Genomic DNA, 16,119 nt, shown 5'->3' on the forward strand with positions numbered 1-16,119 from the left:
GTCAAGTGATTCAGTCCTGTTTTAATGTGTAGTGAGTGTTCTACGAGTGGCCGTTAAAGCCAGATAACAGGAATCACAGGACGAACGAATACGTTTTAGACTAGATCGTGACTCTCAAAGACCAAAAAGCCACTGTCAGGGTCCCCATAGCAACTGTTTCCATGGTGAGATCTGGTGTGTTGGTGGGATGCTGAAGGATGCCGGGGGACACAACGGGTGCTGGGAGCCCTTTGTCAAGCGTTTGCTTATCACTTTATACTGCTGTAACTGTTTGCTTTTGTGTCTTTTTGTTTCTTCACCTCAAACAGTTTTTCATAGCTTTCACCTCTCTCTTTCTCAGTGGGATATCAAGGGAACCAGGCCTGGCTTATAAAGTCGTCATGGTTTTGATAATAATCATAAATCACGATTCTTAAATACACTGACCCCCGAAAAGTATTCAGATACTTCAGTCCATCAGAAAAAAAAATCTACTGTACATATAATCGCAATGCAAATGTGGACATTCATTTTGACATAATGTGTTTGTCAGTGGATCATGCTGATCATGTTAATATCATGAACTTCACCTGTGGTTACTCTGCATGAACTTGAGGAGAGTAAATATATCCCAGAAAAATTAACCCTAGAAATGTTTCTTTATATATTTAGTTATCTAATGTAGCACAATTCATAGAAATGTGGCTCCAGTGCCCAAATACTTTCGACCACTGCATGAAAAAATAAAGATTAAGACTTTCAATTACAAAAAAAAACTACTGTACACTGCAGCAGTGAATAAAGTAATATATTGCATATTAAAGAGAATTTAAATGATAGTTTATAGAGCAAAAGAAATAGGCAGTAGAAACATTGAACTATCCTTGCAAAAGCTTTATTTGTCACAAATTTGCAGCAAACAGTACAGTTACACTTTATATTTCATGGCTGAATTGAATTTGAATTCCTCCGTTTACATTTTCCCGTCCAGCGCCACGTCGTTTAATAAGCAAATGCATTTGCACCCATTTGTGCGCTCATGGGTGTGCTGGTCTAAAAAAGAGTTGTGTTCAGGTGCATTGCTATTTTAAGGAGCTGAAAATAGTCTGCACCATAGATCAACTCAAACCTGGTCTAAAGTTTTTTCTTTGTTAGCACTAAAACTGCAATTCATAAGATTTTTTTGTAGTCTAATTAAATGCAAGGCGTGCAAACCGTTTTTCCATCGTTAAAATAGCAAAAGTGGATTTGGACACGTCCTGAGTGCACCTGTGCTGTGTGCTTTACACTTTGAGTTTAGATCATTAAAACGGCACTTTTGATTTTAATTTAGTTTCAGGAACATGAAGACTCAAGAATCTCATATTTCTTGTATTTTGATAAGGAATCAAAAGGTCAACTATGTATTTTGGGGCAATACCATCCAAAACGCTTTAAAAACCATCAACAGAACCTTAAACTCAACTCTAAATTTTACAGGCAACCATTGTCAAAAAAACAGAACTGGGATAATTCTCTCGCTCTTCTTTGTGCGAGTCAAAAGTCTAGCAGCAGCATTTTGCACTAATTGAAGACAAGATAACTGACCCTGTGAGCTACCTATATATATATAAAGAATTACAATAGTGTGTGATGACAGAAAAGCCTGAATAACAGTCTCCAAGGTCCTTAAACGAGAAAATTGATTTCAGCTTAGAAATAAATCTGTTTTGATAAAATGCAGTAACCTGTTTAACCCAATCCATTATAATTCCCTGATTCTCAACATGATCTGAAACACTTTTCATCATAGAGGCCAGCCTACTTATCATTTCCTTGGAAGAGATGACAAGCAAGTATACTTTTTTTTACTTTATTCATTGTAGGAAAACATATGTTTTTAACAAAACTGTGAATCTGTTCTGACAAAAGTATTGCACCGGTAAGCACTATAAACTATAAGACAATCAGAAATGGCAATAGAAAACAATAGAAAACTGCCTCTGTTTCAAATACTGCTCTAGCAACAATAAGCAGCTTTCTGTATTTCATCTTCTGCTGTTTTCTTAATGCTAGTGTCAGTTGTCTGACAGTGAGTGATCTGTGTTGGTTTGACTGATCCTCTCTCCTTGTTCTGTGATGTTTGTTTCCTGCCTTTCTGCTACAGCAGCAGAAAACTGAAGAGAAAAGAACAGTCCCTGTGTGTCCCTGTATGCAGATAGCAGAATAACATCCCAGTTTTTTCCCTCTTGTAGGCCTGTCAGTTCAATATCCGCCTGCTGAAGGTAGCCTGCTCTCTCTGTCCTGCTCGCCTCTCGTCTGTCTCTATCTGTTCATCCTAGAGTCTCTCTCTGATTACTTGTGTGGCTCAGGCTGCTACAAAGAAATCAGATTTACTAACAAAGATGCAATCTTTCAGGTTTCTATTCCCTTTCACTTACACTATGCACACACACTTTCTTGCTTTCTTTGTTTATTGTTCAAATGAACATGCACTGACATCTGGCCTCCGATCAGTGAAAGAGGTGCCATTTGAGCATGAAATAAGATTTTTTTTAAATCATTATTGTCAATATTTCAATATTATATTTCAAAATTTGAATAGCAATGATCAGCAAAATATCTGTTTTGTCAATAGATGATTTTTAAGTGATAATGTAACCTATGCAATGCAAATTAAATGACATTCCAATGAAAAATGTGTATGATTTTCTATTACATTACACATAATAAAACCTATCAAGTAGTAGTTAAATCTACAAAATTTGTCAAATACTCATGGGCTCCCTTCACACACTGACACGTTTATTCCAGGTGTAAAGCCATAAGCACTGCAGTTGTTAGTAAATAGGCAGAACACAGAAGCTAAAGGACAGGCGATGATCTTTTGGCTGTTTGTGATCTGCTTTGTCCTTCTATTGATCATAGAAGATAGATCATTTCCTCACACTCTGACCCTGAGCATGCTTCATGTGCATCCTGAGCAAATGACAAATAGATCACATCTTTTGTCTGCCACCACAGAGAGATTCTTGTTACTCTGCGCTGTTGACTGTCTGAAGTGCACTAGTGTTTGGGTTTGCACTTATTTGAGATCTCCAATAGAGGGCAGCACACCATAACTATTCTAGATGTGTCTGAATCTTTACTATTTCTCAAAGAGCAACAAGGACAAATTTCAACCCTTTGCATAATAATGTATCACTGGGTCATTGTCTAGACAATATTTGTTATATATATATATATATATATATATATATATATATATATATATATATATATATATATATATATATATATATATATATATATATATATATAGTCAAGAAGTATATTATGTGCACATATATTTTACAGAGTATTATTAGGTGTGTTTACATTTTGTAAACGTAGCTTAATGTTATTACACTGTTATTACAACCAATAGTACATGTAATTACATCTGTGATTACATTATTTTACATATTTAAAATGTGCATCTTAATTTGTACCCAAATGTAAATAGCATCATTTGTTATTAGATTAATATAATGGTAACATAGAGACACAGAAAACATGGAAACAATGTTGTGTGGGTGGCTGAATGGTAACTCTTCTTACTTGATAAATCTTTACCCAGGATGTTTATGCACTTTGTTTATTTAGAGTCCTACCCATAAGATTAACCCTAACCTTACTTTTTTAGCTGCAAATGCAAATAATGTGATGATGTAGGTTTACAGAACGACAAGAATATTCACAAAATATATATATATTATGTCTGTAACACTTTATTTTAAGGACCAATTCTCATTATTAATTAGTTTTTTTGTTGTTGTTGTTGTTGTTTTTTTTTTTTTTTTGATCTTCTAACTCCTGCTGTATAAGATTGAATCTGCTGTTCTAGAAGTCTTTAAGGAAAGCTCATTAATGTGTAAAATGTGAGAGTGGTAAATCTACGATCAATTACTTGATGGTTCCATTAATAGTTTATCGCTACATTTAACAGACACTTTTACTTAGAGTGGTTTACAAATGAGGAATATAACATTAAAGATTGATGCTGAAGAGGCAGTAACATGAGAATGGCTCAGAAAAAAAAAACAGCTAGAACCAAATTGTTTTGGAGTGTGATAACAGCTTGTTGAGAAGAGCTTTCCACATCGATGTGTTGGTACCAGGATAGTGACTGATCACTGCAAGTATATTTACCTTAAATGTGGTGTGAGCAGCAACTATTCATTAGAAAAATCCACACCTGCATAGTAAACTGAGAGTAAGAGTGAGAGCAAATTAGAAATCCTTATAATAAAAAGAAACATTGTTCACAGCACTGATTCAATTAATAATGCAGCTGCAAATCAGTCATATACTTGTTTAATATCTCATTATTGTCGAAGATGTTAGATGTTGTTTTGATCTTTAATAATTGTGGAAGATCACTACCAGTGACCGGATCCCTCAAATTAAATTAGCGTATGAAACGTTTGATAATTCTTTGATGTCTCTATTGTCAGAGGACACACAGTGATGGTGTTCCTCTGACCTCAGACATTAGCGGGCCCTTATGTGAAATAGGTGTATTTTCCTTTTAAATAATCTGATATTTAATGTCCATTTCATTAGGATTTTAAACATGTATTAGTGTAAGTGATATTTCTGTCACAGTCACCAGCTGGAGTGCCCTTGATGACCACCAGAGGGCACTCAATCCCTCTGACACTCAGTCTTGGACTTATTTCCCATAATCCTTTGCCCAGACTCATCAGCACTCATTGTTTGCACCTGTGTCTAGTTAATCCTGTCTGCTCACCCTTTATAACCCTAGTTCAGTTTGTCATTTTTTTGCTAAGTCTTGCTAGTATCAGCTGCATTTCTAGATCTTGTTTCCTGTTTCTTCCATGTCTTCCATGTCTTACTCTGCCTGCTTTTGGATTACCCTTTAGCCTATGATTCTGCCCTGTTTTTATTGTCTGTACTGATTACATGTGTATATGATCTTCTGCCAGTTTTTGGAATTTAATTGTGGATCACCCCTTCATTAAATATACTGCGTTTGGATCCTCTATCTTGTGTCACTGTGCAGTTCATGACAATTTCATTGTGCCGGAAAATTAAATGTTCAATCAAATGTTCACATTAAATGTATCAATTTAAAAAAAAACTTTCATAATTGTAACTGGATTGACAGCATGTTTTTTTATAATTTGTGTAGGCTTTGGGTGTATTAGAAGGGTAAAATATTATTTTTCAAATGTCAAATTGTCAGTCATGGTAACAGGGCTTTTTAAAATGATAGAAAATTTTTATTATTAGTATTACTTCATAATTATCATCAGTATGGGTATATTCTGTGAAAACTGTTAAATGAGGACTCTCACTGAGCTCCATTGGATACGAACACCACATACAGAATAACATCAGTACTGCGTGATTAGAGTTAACAGACCTTCTCAAACATCTGACAGTCTATACAAGAGACTTGTCATTTCTTTTGCCAGATGCCAAAGTGTATACATAAATTTTGAGGTAGTGCTGGTATCCGTGCCGGACATAATGCAAGTACCTTGTAATGTTTTGACATCAGATCTTCATTGCACAGACGGAATTTGGAAGATGACCTGCATGTCAGCCATTATTTTGCACGCTGCACCCTACAGGGGTGTTCACACTGACAGCGATTTGGTTTGATTGGTCTCATACATTTTCATTGAGTTGGCCATTTGAGGTGACATGAACGACAGCAACCGTAGGCAATGCAACAAAATGGATCAGAGTTTATCTGTAGGACACCTTTACACTAGAGAATGGAAACCGCCAGGTCAATTGGAAATCATGCATGTAAATGCAGTGAATTGCATTTTGTGAAAGCACCTGCTGTATGTTCTAACAAGATTATGTTTTTTTTCCTCTACATCCCTGTGCCACACCACCAAAACTAAAACCAGTGGATTCACTGTGTAAAGCCTAGTGAGCAAATGAGTAACAATGCCTCTTCAACTAACAGTGCCTCGGTGACCTCCAGTGATTGAATCACAGTTACTGTGTGAATGGACTTTACATTAAAGCCACACACACTCTACCACCATAATATACTTTACAGTATACAGAACAGATTTTGAAAAGGATATGGAAGCTCATTTTTAAGAATTAGCATGGATATTTCCAGCAAGTGGGTTTATGTTTGATAGGCCTGAAGATCTCCACAGCCTCTTTCAGTCTCTCTCGAGCGGCTGTGGATGTCTCTCGAGCTCAGCACACATTTTTCTGCATGTCCTGTCATTTTCACACAGGCCTGACCATGTTACAGCTTGTTTTTAAGAAGTGCCATGTTGTGTAGTTGAGCACGCAACAGAAATTGAAGTATCAGACATGCATTCGAGTGTTGTGGAAGCTCATGTATTAGGAACTGATCCCTCTCCATCACTCTTGTAGAAAGCCAAGTTCGGTCCTGGGAAGAAAGTCATCACTCCTACTGATCACCGACGCTTCAGTTTGCCATCCGGAAACATGAACAGAGTTCAGCTCAGTGACTTCCATTTTCTGGCTCTTCTTGGCAAAGGCAGTTTTGGGAAGGTCAGTCACACATACTTATTGCTCCTGACATGCCTCAAAAAAATGCTTGAATGTCTTTCAAAAATAAACCTCACACAAATACAGCTACTAGTTCTTCCTCAGAATGACTTTGTTTCTCAGAGTGATTAAACAACCAGTAAAACAACCTAATTGCATGAATCCAGCTGATAAGGTTGGAGCTTGTCCATTTTTGGTTTATCTGGCGATAAAGGTACAATCACGCTGTGCAAAAAAGTTTGGTTGTTTCAACAATAGTAAAGCAATGTATAAAGCACTGAAGTATTGCTCAGATCCAACTTTTTGGTATGGCCGTTCACATTAGTTTTAAAGGTCAAGTCACCGTAATTTATATAGCGCTTTAAACAAAATACATTGTGTCAAAGCAACTGAACAACATTCATTAGGAAAACAGTGTGTCAATAATGCAAAATGATAGTTAAAGGCAGTTCATCATTGCAATTAAGTCAAGGATATCGCTGTAGAGCAAGACAGGCGACAGCAGCAAGTTGGGGGGCAGTTCTCCTCTGACCAGATGAAACCAGTAGTTCAATTCCAGGCTGCAGCAAAGTCAGATTGTGCAGAAGAATCATCTGTTTCCTGTGGTCTTGTCCTGGTGCTCCTCTGAGACAAGGTCTTTACAGGGGATCTGTATCTGGGGCTCTAGTTGTCCTGGTCTTCGCTGTCTTTCAGGGATGTAGAGGTCCTTTCTAGGTGCTGATCCACCATCTGGTCTGGATACGTACTGGATCCGGGCGACTGCAGTGACCCTCTGATCTGGATACAGACTGGATCTGGTGGCTACGGTGACCTCTGAATAAGAGAGAAACAGACTAATATTAGCGTAGATGCCATTCTTCTAATGTTGTAGCAAGTACATAGGGTGTTATGTGAAGTGTTTCCGGTTCCGGTTTACCTAATTAATGCAGCCTAAAAATCCTTTAACGGATTTGGTTATTAAAAGCATATTAGTATGTTACGTGTAAGCCAGGTTAAAGAGATGGGTCTTTAATCTAGATTTAAACTGCAAGAGTGTGTCTGCCTCCCGAACAATGTTAGGTAGGTTATTCCAGAGTTTAGGCGCCAAATAGGAAAAGGATCTGCCAATATCAGATTCCAGTGTGACTGAATGATAGACCTGAACAAAAGATCAATAACAAGACATCATGAAGCGTTCCGTCATACAGAAGTAAAGCTCTTATGCATTCAGTTATATGCTGATGTGCCACAGAAGCCACCAACTTCATGAGCAGGTGATAAGGAGGATGAATTTTAAATTTAAATATTTGATAAATTTATATATTAATTTAAATATTTACGGTACAACGCCTTAAGTTTATCTTGTATCGAGGTGTATTACTGATCAAAGAAGTACCAGTAAATCTACTGTCAGCGTGAAATAATGACGAATGTTAATTTAGGGTCACATAAAAGTCACATGAATTCTGATATGACTGAGACTGCGGTCACATTTCAAAACATCAGATTTTGGTACCACATATAAAAGTGCCCCAATTCAAAAACGAAAAGATCATCTTCCTTGTGCTCTGTGTGCTGTTCACATTTGTCATGAGACAAAACGATCTGAGTCACATGTGAGATTCCATCTAGTTTGGGTTTGCTTTCAACGTAGGTGATGTTGGCAGAAATGAAGTCCACTGAGGAGCTGTATGCCATTAAAATCCTGAAGAAGGACGTGGTGATCCAGGATGATGATGTGGAGTGCACAATGGTGGAGAAGAGAGTGCTGGCCCAGAGAGATAAGCCACCTTTCCTTACCCAGCTGCACTCCTGCTTCCAGACTGTGGTGAGAAATGCATCTCTTTATGGTGTATCTATTGTGCATTTTCCTTTTGGGGCATTTCTGTTGCCAGTAGCTGTAACAATACCAGTGGGCAGTAGACACAAAAAATGTGAAGTAATTGTCTTGCCCTCAGTCCAAACCATGACCCTACTCTTCAAATCCTTATCAAATCTTTATACTTATCTCTCTTATCTCTCAAAAGCTTTTTTCATACAATTATAGTTCAGTGACCACATATGTCAAGATCCAAAATGCCAACTCCATAAAAAAATATAAAAGTAGTCTTCTGAAGCCATACAAAAGCTACCCAGGCTCATTGGAAGTACATGCCTCTACCTACATTTCTGCAAACCTCAAAAAACATAAATATATACACTGAACAAAATTATAAGCGCAACACTTTTGTTTTTGCCCCCATTTTTTATGAGCTGATCTCAAAGATCTAAGACTTTTTCTATGTACTCAAAGGCCTATTTCTCTCAAATATTGTCCACAAATCTGTCTAAATCTGTGTTAGTGAGCACTTCTCCTTTGCCAAGATAATCCATCCACCTCACAGGTGTGGCATATCAAAATGCTGATTAGACAGCATGATTATTGATTATTGATTATTGCCTTAGGATGGCCACAGCAAGTTTATCACACAGCACATTTCTCTCTTCTCTTTGTTGAGTATTCACGGAGTTACAGTTCATTTTAATGATATGTTTGTAAATGAAGATCACCACAGACAAAGGCTGCAGACAGCACACCTTGTTTGATACGGAGATTGGAGATTGATACGGAGGGCGTCGGCGAGCTTTTAGTTGCACAAACATAAAGTTGCATAAGCATATACAATAAACAGTGTTATGCCTAACATTATATGAGCAGCTATTTAATCTCAGAGGGGATTAATATTGTTTGTGTGATTAATTATTTGCGCAGTGTCGAGGCAACGTGTGTATTACATCATTTTCAGTTTTGATGTGAATTTTCCATACCCAACCGCTTGTCTGGTTGTTTAAACTCCATTTAATAAGGAGGAGTTAGTTCTATCACTTCAACCACCTATCTAGGCGTAGTGTGGGATTCGACCACGATGCAGCCACATTTGTCTCCTGCTCGGATCGAGTCAATCCTTACCTCAGTCATGAGAGTCAGAGAAGGCCAGCCACTCACTGTCAAACAGTTTCAGAGACTGTTAGGGCTTATAGCAGCTGTGTCCAACGGGATACCTTTTGGCCTCCTGCACATAAGACCCCTACAGTGGTGGATCAAGACCAAGGGATTTTCTCCAAGGGGGAATCCATTACGAACTATCAAGGTCACGCAGCGATGCCTTTGTGCCTTAGATATGTGAAAGAAACCTTGGTTCTTGAATCAGGGCCCGGTGCTGGGAGCTCTTGGTCACTGTGTAACGCTAGCGACAGACGCATCCCTCACCGGTTGGGGTGCAGTCATGAGTGGCCACCCTGCCCGGAGTCTGTGGAGCGGTCACCATCTGACATGGCATACCAGTTGAAATATTTCCTCCCAGACCTGAGAGGTCACCATGTGTTGGTGCGCACCGACAACACATTGGCGATCTCTTATATCAGTCACCAGAGAGATCGGCATTCGTGCCACTTGTACAAGCTGGCACACCAGATCCTTCTATGGTCCCAGGACAAACTCCTCTCGTTCGGAGCAGTGTATATTCTTGGGAGATTGACTGTGGGAGCAGACATACTGTCGAGACAGGGGCCGAGACCCGGGGGGGGGCTTCACCCCAAGGAGGTGAAGTAGATATGGAGAGTTTTTGGACCTCTTTGCAACTCAAGAGATATCGCAATGTCCCCTCTGTTTCTCTCTAGTTCATCCAGCTCCTCTGGGACTGGACGCTATGGTACAGACCTGGCCGAGGCTTCGTCTGTATGCTTTTCCCCCTATCGCTCTGCTCCCGGTAGCTCTAGCGAGAGTACGCCTGGACGGGGTCCATCTTCTATTAGTAGCCCCGTTCTGGCCGGGCCCAGTATGGCTCGCAGATCTGCTCTCTCTCCTCGACGGCTCTCCATGGGAGATTCCGATCAGGACAGATCTACTCTCTCAGGTGCAGGGCAAAATAATTCACCCTCGCCCGGAAGTTGTCTGTGTAGCCCCTGAGGGGGCACAGCTCATAGCTTCTGGTCTCCCAACCGAGGTTATTGAGACCCCCCCCCCACTCCTATCCAGAGCTCCCTCTACGAGGAAACTGTACACCCTGAGGGTGGAACCCTTCTCCTCATGGTGCAGAGAGCGCCAGCTTGACCCTGTTAACTGCCCAGTTGGTACAGTTCTGGAGTTTCCCCAAGCTAGGCTCTCTGCGGGGTTAACTCACTCCACCTTAAATGTGTACGTAGCGGCCATAGCTGCTAACCACATCCCTTTCAATGGTCAGTCAGTGGGTAGACACCCCCTAGTTACACGTTTCCTCCAAGGTGCGCTAAGGCTGAGACCTCAAGTGCGGTCCCGTGTTCCCCCTGGGACTTGGTTGTGGTGTTAGAGGCTCTTTGTAAAGCTCCATTTGAGCCGATTCATGAATATTACTGGCTATTACTTCTCTAAAGAGAGTTACCTACTTACCTACTTACACTTTGCCCCTGGTATGGCCAAAGCTTTTTTATACCCTCGAGTGGGTTACGTTCCTAAAGTTCCCTCTGTTACACCACAACCCATAGTACTGCAGGCCTTCTGCCCTCCTCGCTTTCGGGAGCCAGACCAGGAGAAGCTAGATTATATGTGTCCAGTTCGAGGACTGGACACATACGTCCACAGAGCTGCTGTGGAGAAAACCTGACCAATTGCTTGTTTGCTACGGTCCTCCTAAAAAGGGTTCCCCTGCCTCTAAGCAGACCCTTAATTGTTGGATAGTCGAGGCTATCAACGAGTCCTTTGAGTCCTCTGGTCTTCCCCTTTCTTTGGGAGCCAAGCCTCACTCTACTCGGGGTATGGCTGCCTCTAGGCCTTTCTAGCTGGTGTGTCCCTCTTGGACATATGCAACGCTGCGGGGTGGTCCATGCCCTCTACATTTGCCAGATTTTACAATCTCGATATGCGAGCCGCTTCTGGCTCTTCTGTCCTCTTGCCTTAGCTGTGCTCTTCGGATACACACTAGGCAGGGGTTTGGTAGTCTGGCAGCATTGGCACATCGTTCCCCAAAAGCGCTCGACGCAGCTCGAGTTCCCGAAGAGGAACGTCCCTAGGTTACGAATGTAACCCTAGTTCCTCGAGGGAACAAGACGCTGCGTCGCAGAGCCATACTCCCGGCACCCCTGCCAGCGCTTGCTTCGCTACTCGAAGCTGAAATCAGCTGTGTGGCAGGTGCCTCTATAGCTTCCTGGTCGCTACGTCACCCCGCCCGTGACGTCACGCTCTTCCATTGGACTGATTGCACACGATATTCAGAGTTGTTCTTGCCAGAGGCGTTCCCCAACAGCGCTCGACGCAGCGTCTCGTTCCCTCGAGGAACTAGGGTTACATTCGTAACCTAGGGACGTTATTGTGGAGGATTTTATATCCATATGGATGTTGAAATCCACCAGGAGAAGAATTCTTTCAAATCTGAGGCAGAGAAAGACAACATGTCTGATAATTCAGATAAAAAGTCTTTATTTGTCTTATTAGGCCTGTAGACTTGTAGCCACTGCGGTAAAGAGGGGCGCAGAAACACTCAAAACAAGTCATTCAAATTAGTCAGATTCTTTGTGCCCACACCAACATCAGTCTCACAGTGGTGTAAGCACTGTACATCCTGAAGAAACTACTAAAAATAAACGGGAGAGAGGAGCGAAAGCCAAACACACCAGTGTGCCCTTTCAACTCAGCTCACTATTAATTAATTCTGTTAAAGCTGCAGTAGGTAACTTTTGTAAAAAAATTTTTTTTACATATTTGTTAAACCTGTCATTATGTCCTCACAGTAGAATATGAGACAGATAATCTATGAAAAAAAATCAAGCTCCTCCCAGTGGTCCTATTGCCATTTGCAGGAATTAATCGCTCCCGTTAAGAAACAAACAATCAGAGCTGCGGTCCGTAACTTTTTTATGTGTTCAAAATTTACAAAATGTATATAATAAGGGAGTACACCATTAATCCATTTTCCAAACCGTGTTTTTAGCTTGTCCTGAATCACTAGGGTGCACCTATAATAAGTGTTTATATTCAGACTATTTTAGATTGCTTCAGCGGAGTAACCCAGTACCTTTGTGATTCTTCATAGACATAAATAGAGAGAAGTAGATCCGGCTACAATGTTCTTCCGCAAGACGCAAGCAGTTCAGTTTATTAACCGCCAGAGCGTCATATGTTACAGACTGCAGCTTTAACCATTAATTTTGACTTTTGCCTTAATAAACTCCTAATTACTGCTTAGTAAAGTAGTTGTTAATTTTAGTTATTGGGTAAGATTAGAAATGTAGAATGTGATTATGCAGAATATTTATTTTGTAAGTACTAATAAATAGCCAGTATGCTAATAATATGTATGCTAACAACAACAAGTTAATTGAGAATTTGTCCCTATACTGATGCATTACCTTATTTTCCAACATGAATGCAAAATATGTATACTATTTGCCTGTACCAACGTAATAAAAACATGGACATGGAAACTGAAGTAAAATGTGCAATAAAGCATGTAATATCAGTGTTGAAGAAATGTTGCCACAAGCACATATCTTTCAACGAGCCTGGGATGTGCAGTAGCTATCTGACAACAGATATGGTGCCTGTTGAGCTGGATGTCAATCACATCAAATGTCACTATTTTCATGTCAAATGTTATTGTTTTTCTGGCTTGTGACCAAACATAATTGAATTTCAGTCTGCTCCCCACACAAAGTAATCATATGGCTTCGGAAGACTTTGAGTAAAGCACACAGGTCATATTGACCAGTTCTACGATTCTTATATACTGTCTTTAAAAGTAATTTTCTCCTCTTTGGAGTTTGACTACTTATTTAGTTATTTTCATTATGGAAAAGAGCTGCACGAAGAAGAAATTCTCAATTCTGTATATCATAGAAGAATGTAGTTAAATAGTGTCTGTGTTTGGGGGTTTGGCGAGCACCAGACAGGGGAAGTCACAGCAGGCCGCACTCAGGCCGTTTACATGTAAATGTTTTCAGCCAACGACAAGAACATTTTTATGGGTTTGCCTGTTTGTTTACACAACAACTGTGTTTTGGGAACAAAATGCATATTTTTGCACGTTTTTGAAAATGCCACCATAATAATTTCCATGTAAACAACCAAAACGGGAAATGGTGATGTCATGCGCAATGCGCAGTACATGACAATTTTAAAGGCAAGCACGAACAAACATACACAACAATGGTGGAGTATACGGTACTATTGTTGCTGCTCAAGAGTTTGCTAATGCTTCTTCAGCAAAGTGTGGATTTACTTCACCAATATTACAACCAACAGCGGAGACGCATCATATACAACATATAATCGTCACTTCCCTACAGGTATAGTTTACTAACAAGGTGACAGTGCCAACTACTGGCCTGGCATATGTAATACAGATATGTGTAAATGCAAAAAAAAATTAAAACATTGTTGTGTATACGTGAAACTTTTTAAAAACGCAAGCAAAAAATATTTTTTCCGTTTTGGACTACATCATTGTTGTGTAAACGTAGACTCAGTATGTGCATCCTGCTGGTCAATAACGCAACAGATCCCAACATCTCTTACTAAATATTGATGAGCTGAATGCAGACAGCAAACCAGCCATCATGTGCACTCGCATTTTACTCCAAACACCATAACTCCCCCTGGGTTGGTCACTATCAACACAACTGGTGTCAGGGTAAGCTATCACAGCTCTGCTGAAAAGGTCTGCAGAGCTGTTCATCAGCGTATGTTGTCTTTTGGTGCTGCACTGTACTGTATCTGAGGTCAGTACATGGATTCAATACAGGGGCCTGCTTTTTTTTTTCCACAGCTGCACTATTTATCTAATTTGTCTTTTGTCAGGATCGTCTGTACTTTGTAATGGAGTACATTAACGGTGGAGACCTGATGTATCACATCCAGCAAGTGGGCAAGTTTAAGGAGCCACAAGTCGTGTAAGACAAGACTCACTTCTTACTCTCATTCAGAACCACACGAGTACAGACTAGAGATGAGCGCATTAGTCAAGCACTACACATAGTTTTACATGTGACAAAGCATGCTGGTTTGTTGAAAATGGCACAGACAAAAAGCTCTAAACAGCTGATCCATCAACACCCAGTCTCCACTCATAAATAAAGCTGCAAACATATAACAAGGAACCAGAGCTGCTCCAGAAATAGAATTGTTCATGTTGTTATTCTAATACTGTACATGTCTGTGTGAGCAGAGAATGTCAAACCACACCAATTTTTCACCTTGTCAGCAGAGGCTAGAAAAAGTATTCTGGAACAATCAACACTTAAACAAGGGCACATATGTTTCCTTTGCTTCTTGTAAGAGCTTGGATACCAATCTGAGAAATAAAAAAAAATAAAAAAATGTGAATGTGTCATGCCGACTAATCAACACTGTGGTGTGTTGACAGATTCTATGCAGCAGAGATTGCTGTCGGACTCTTCTTTCTTCATAGGAAGGGAATTATTTACAGGTGAGTGGATTACAGTATCTTTACTTTAATGCTCTACACAGAATCGAGGAGCACAGTAGATCGTATAGATGCAGTCACATGCTGTCAGTGTGTTACCATCAGTGGAAAATATACTTAATCTGAGCAGATGAGGGTCTGCACATGATCAAATTAGATTGCTGAGAACAGACCCAATAACAGCTGAGATGGTGTCAAGACAAACTTATTAAAATTCCATTTTCGTTATTACTGTTTCAGGAGTATAAAAATTCCTGTCCAGAGAACGAGACTATTTGAGGAAAAGCTGGCTGTAAGAAAGGCTGTCTGTATTTAGCTCCTCGCTCGCCGTTCCCATCCCTGCAGGGTTGCAGCATTCAGCTTGCATTAATCATGCTCTTTGATTATGAAGACTGAGCATGGCTGAGGTCACCCTGACCTCGCTTATACTGCTCACACTCAGCTAAAGACCACACTATTAACTGTGAACTGTTTGCGGGTGTAATGAGGGAAGGCAGTTGCAGAGCGTTTACCATGAACATGTGCATTTCATACACCTGGTTTGTGTATTTTGTCCTCAGAGATCTGAAGTTGGATAACGTGATGCTGGACTCCGAGGGCCACATCAAGATAGCAGACTTCGGCATGTGTAAGGAAAACATGTTTGAGGGCATGGCAACACGCACCTTCTGTGGAACACCAGATTACATTGCCCCGGAGGTGAGAGACAACTGAAAAAAAAAAAATATATATATATATATATATTTACCCATAGTGCCACCCCAAACTGGTATGAATTAAAAAGGATATTTATCTTGGCCATTCAACAATATAATGAAAGTCAGTGAGGTTGTCAAAAGAAAGTGTCGCCAATTTATATATATATATATATATATATATATATATATATATATATATATATATATATATATATATATATATATATATATATATATATATATATATATATATGTATAACACAAACAACACACACAACTCATACAACATTAAACAACACAGGCTGATTTTAAAACATTTATTTTTACATATTATATTGCTTCTTTTTGCAGCAGTTTTGATATGAAATGTATAGCTAGATCTGAAACAGATTAACATGAATCTGGCAACTTTTTATTATGTTTATCGTGGAAGTTCAGAAATGAAATGACAAGTGAGTGGCACATAATGGTTAATGTACCACCTACAATCATCCCTA

General features: G+C 39.7%; 1 protein-coding gene across 2 annotated transcripts in view; it reads left to right on the forward strand.

Annotated features, from left to right (window-relative positions):
• The window catches only part of LOC127944331 (protein kinase C alpha type-like), a 145,919-nt gene that overhangs the window by 115,431 nt on the left and 14,369 nt on the right, over window positions 1-16,119 (forward strand). The window contains exons 9-14 of one of the 2 annotated variants that reach the window (XM_052540214.1): window positions 2,214-2,243; window positions 6,373-6,513; window positions 8,144-8,317; window positions 14,300-14,391; window positions 14,865-14,927; window positions 15,485-15,623. In XM_052540214.1, the coding sequence (XP_052396174.1) occupies window positions 2,214-2,243; window positions 6,373-6,513; window positions 8,144-8,317; window positions 14,300-14,391; window positions 14,865-14,927; window positions 15,485-15,623 (639 nt within the window). The remainder of the gene's footprint in view (window positions 1-2,213; window positions 2,244-6,372; window positions 6,514-8,143; window positions 8,318-14,299; window positions 14,392-14,864; window positions 14,928-15,484; window positions 15,624-16,119) is intronic. The other variant, XM_052540217.1, reaches the window with a different exon arrangement.

The sequence above is a fragment of the Carassius gibelio genome, chromosome A3 (assembly GCF_023724105.1).
Source record: "Carassius gibelio isolate Cgi1373 ecotype wild population from Czech Republic chromosome A3, carGib1.2-hapl.c, whole genome shotgun sequence".
Taxonomy (NCBI): domain Eukaryota; kingdom Metazoa; phylum Chordata; class Actinopteri; order Cypriniformes; family Cyprinidae; genus Carassius; species Carassius gibelio.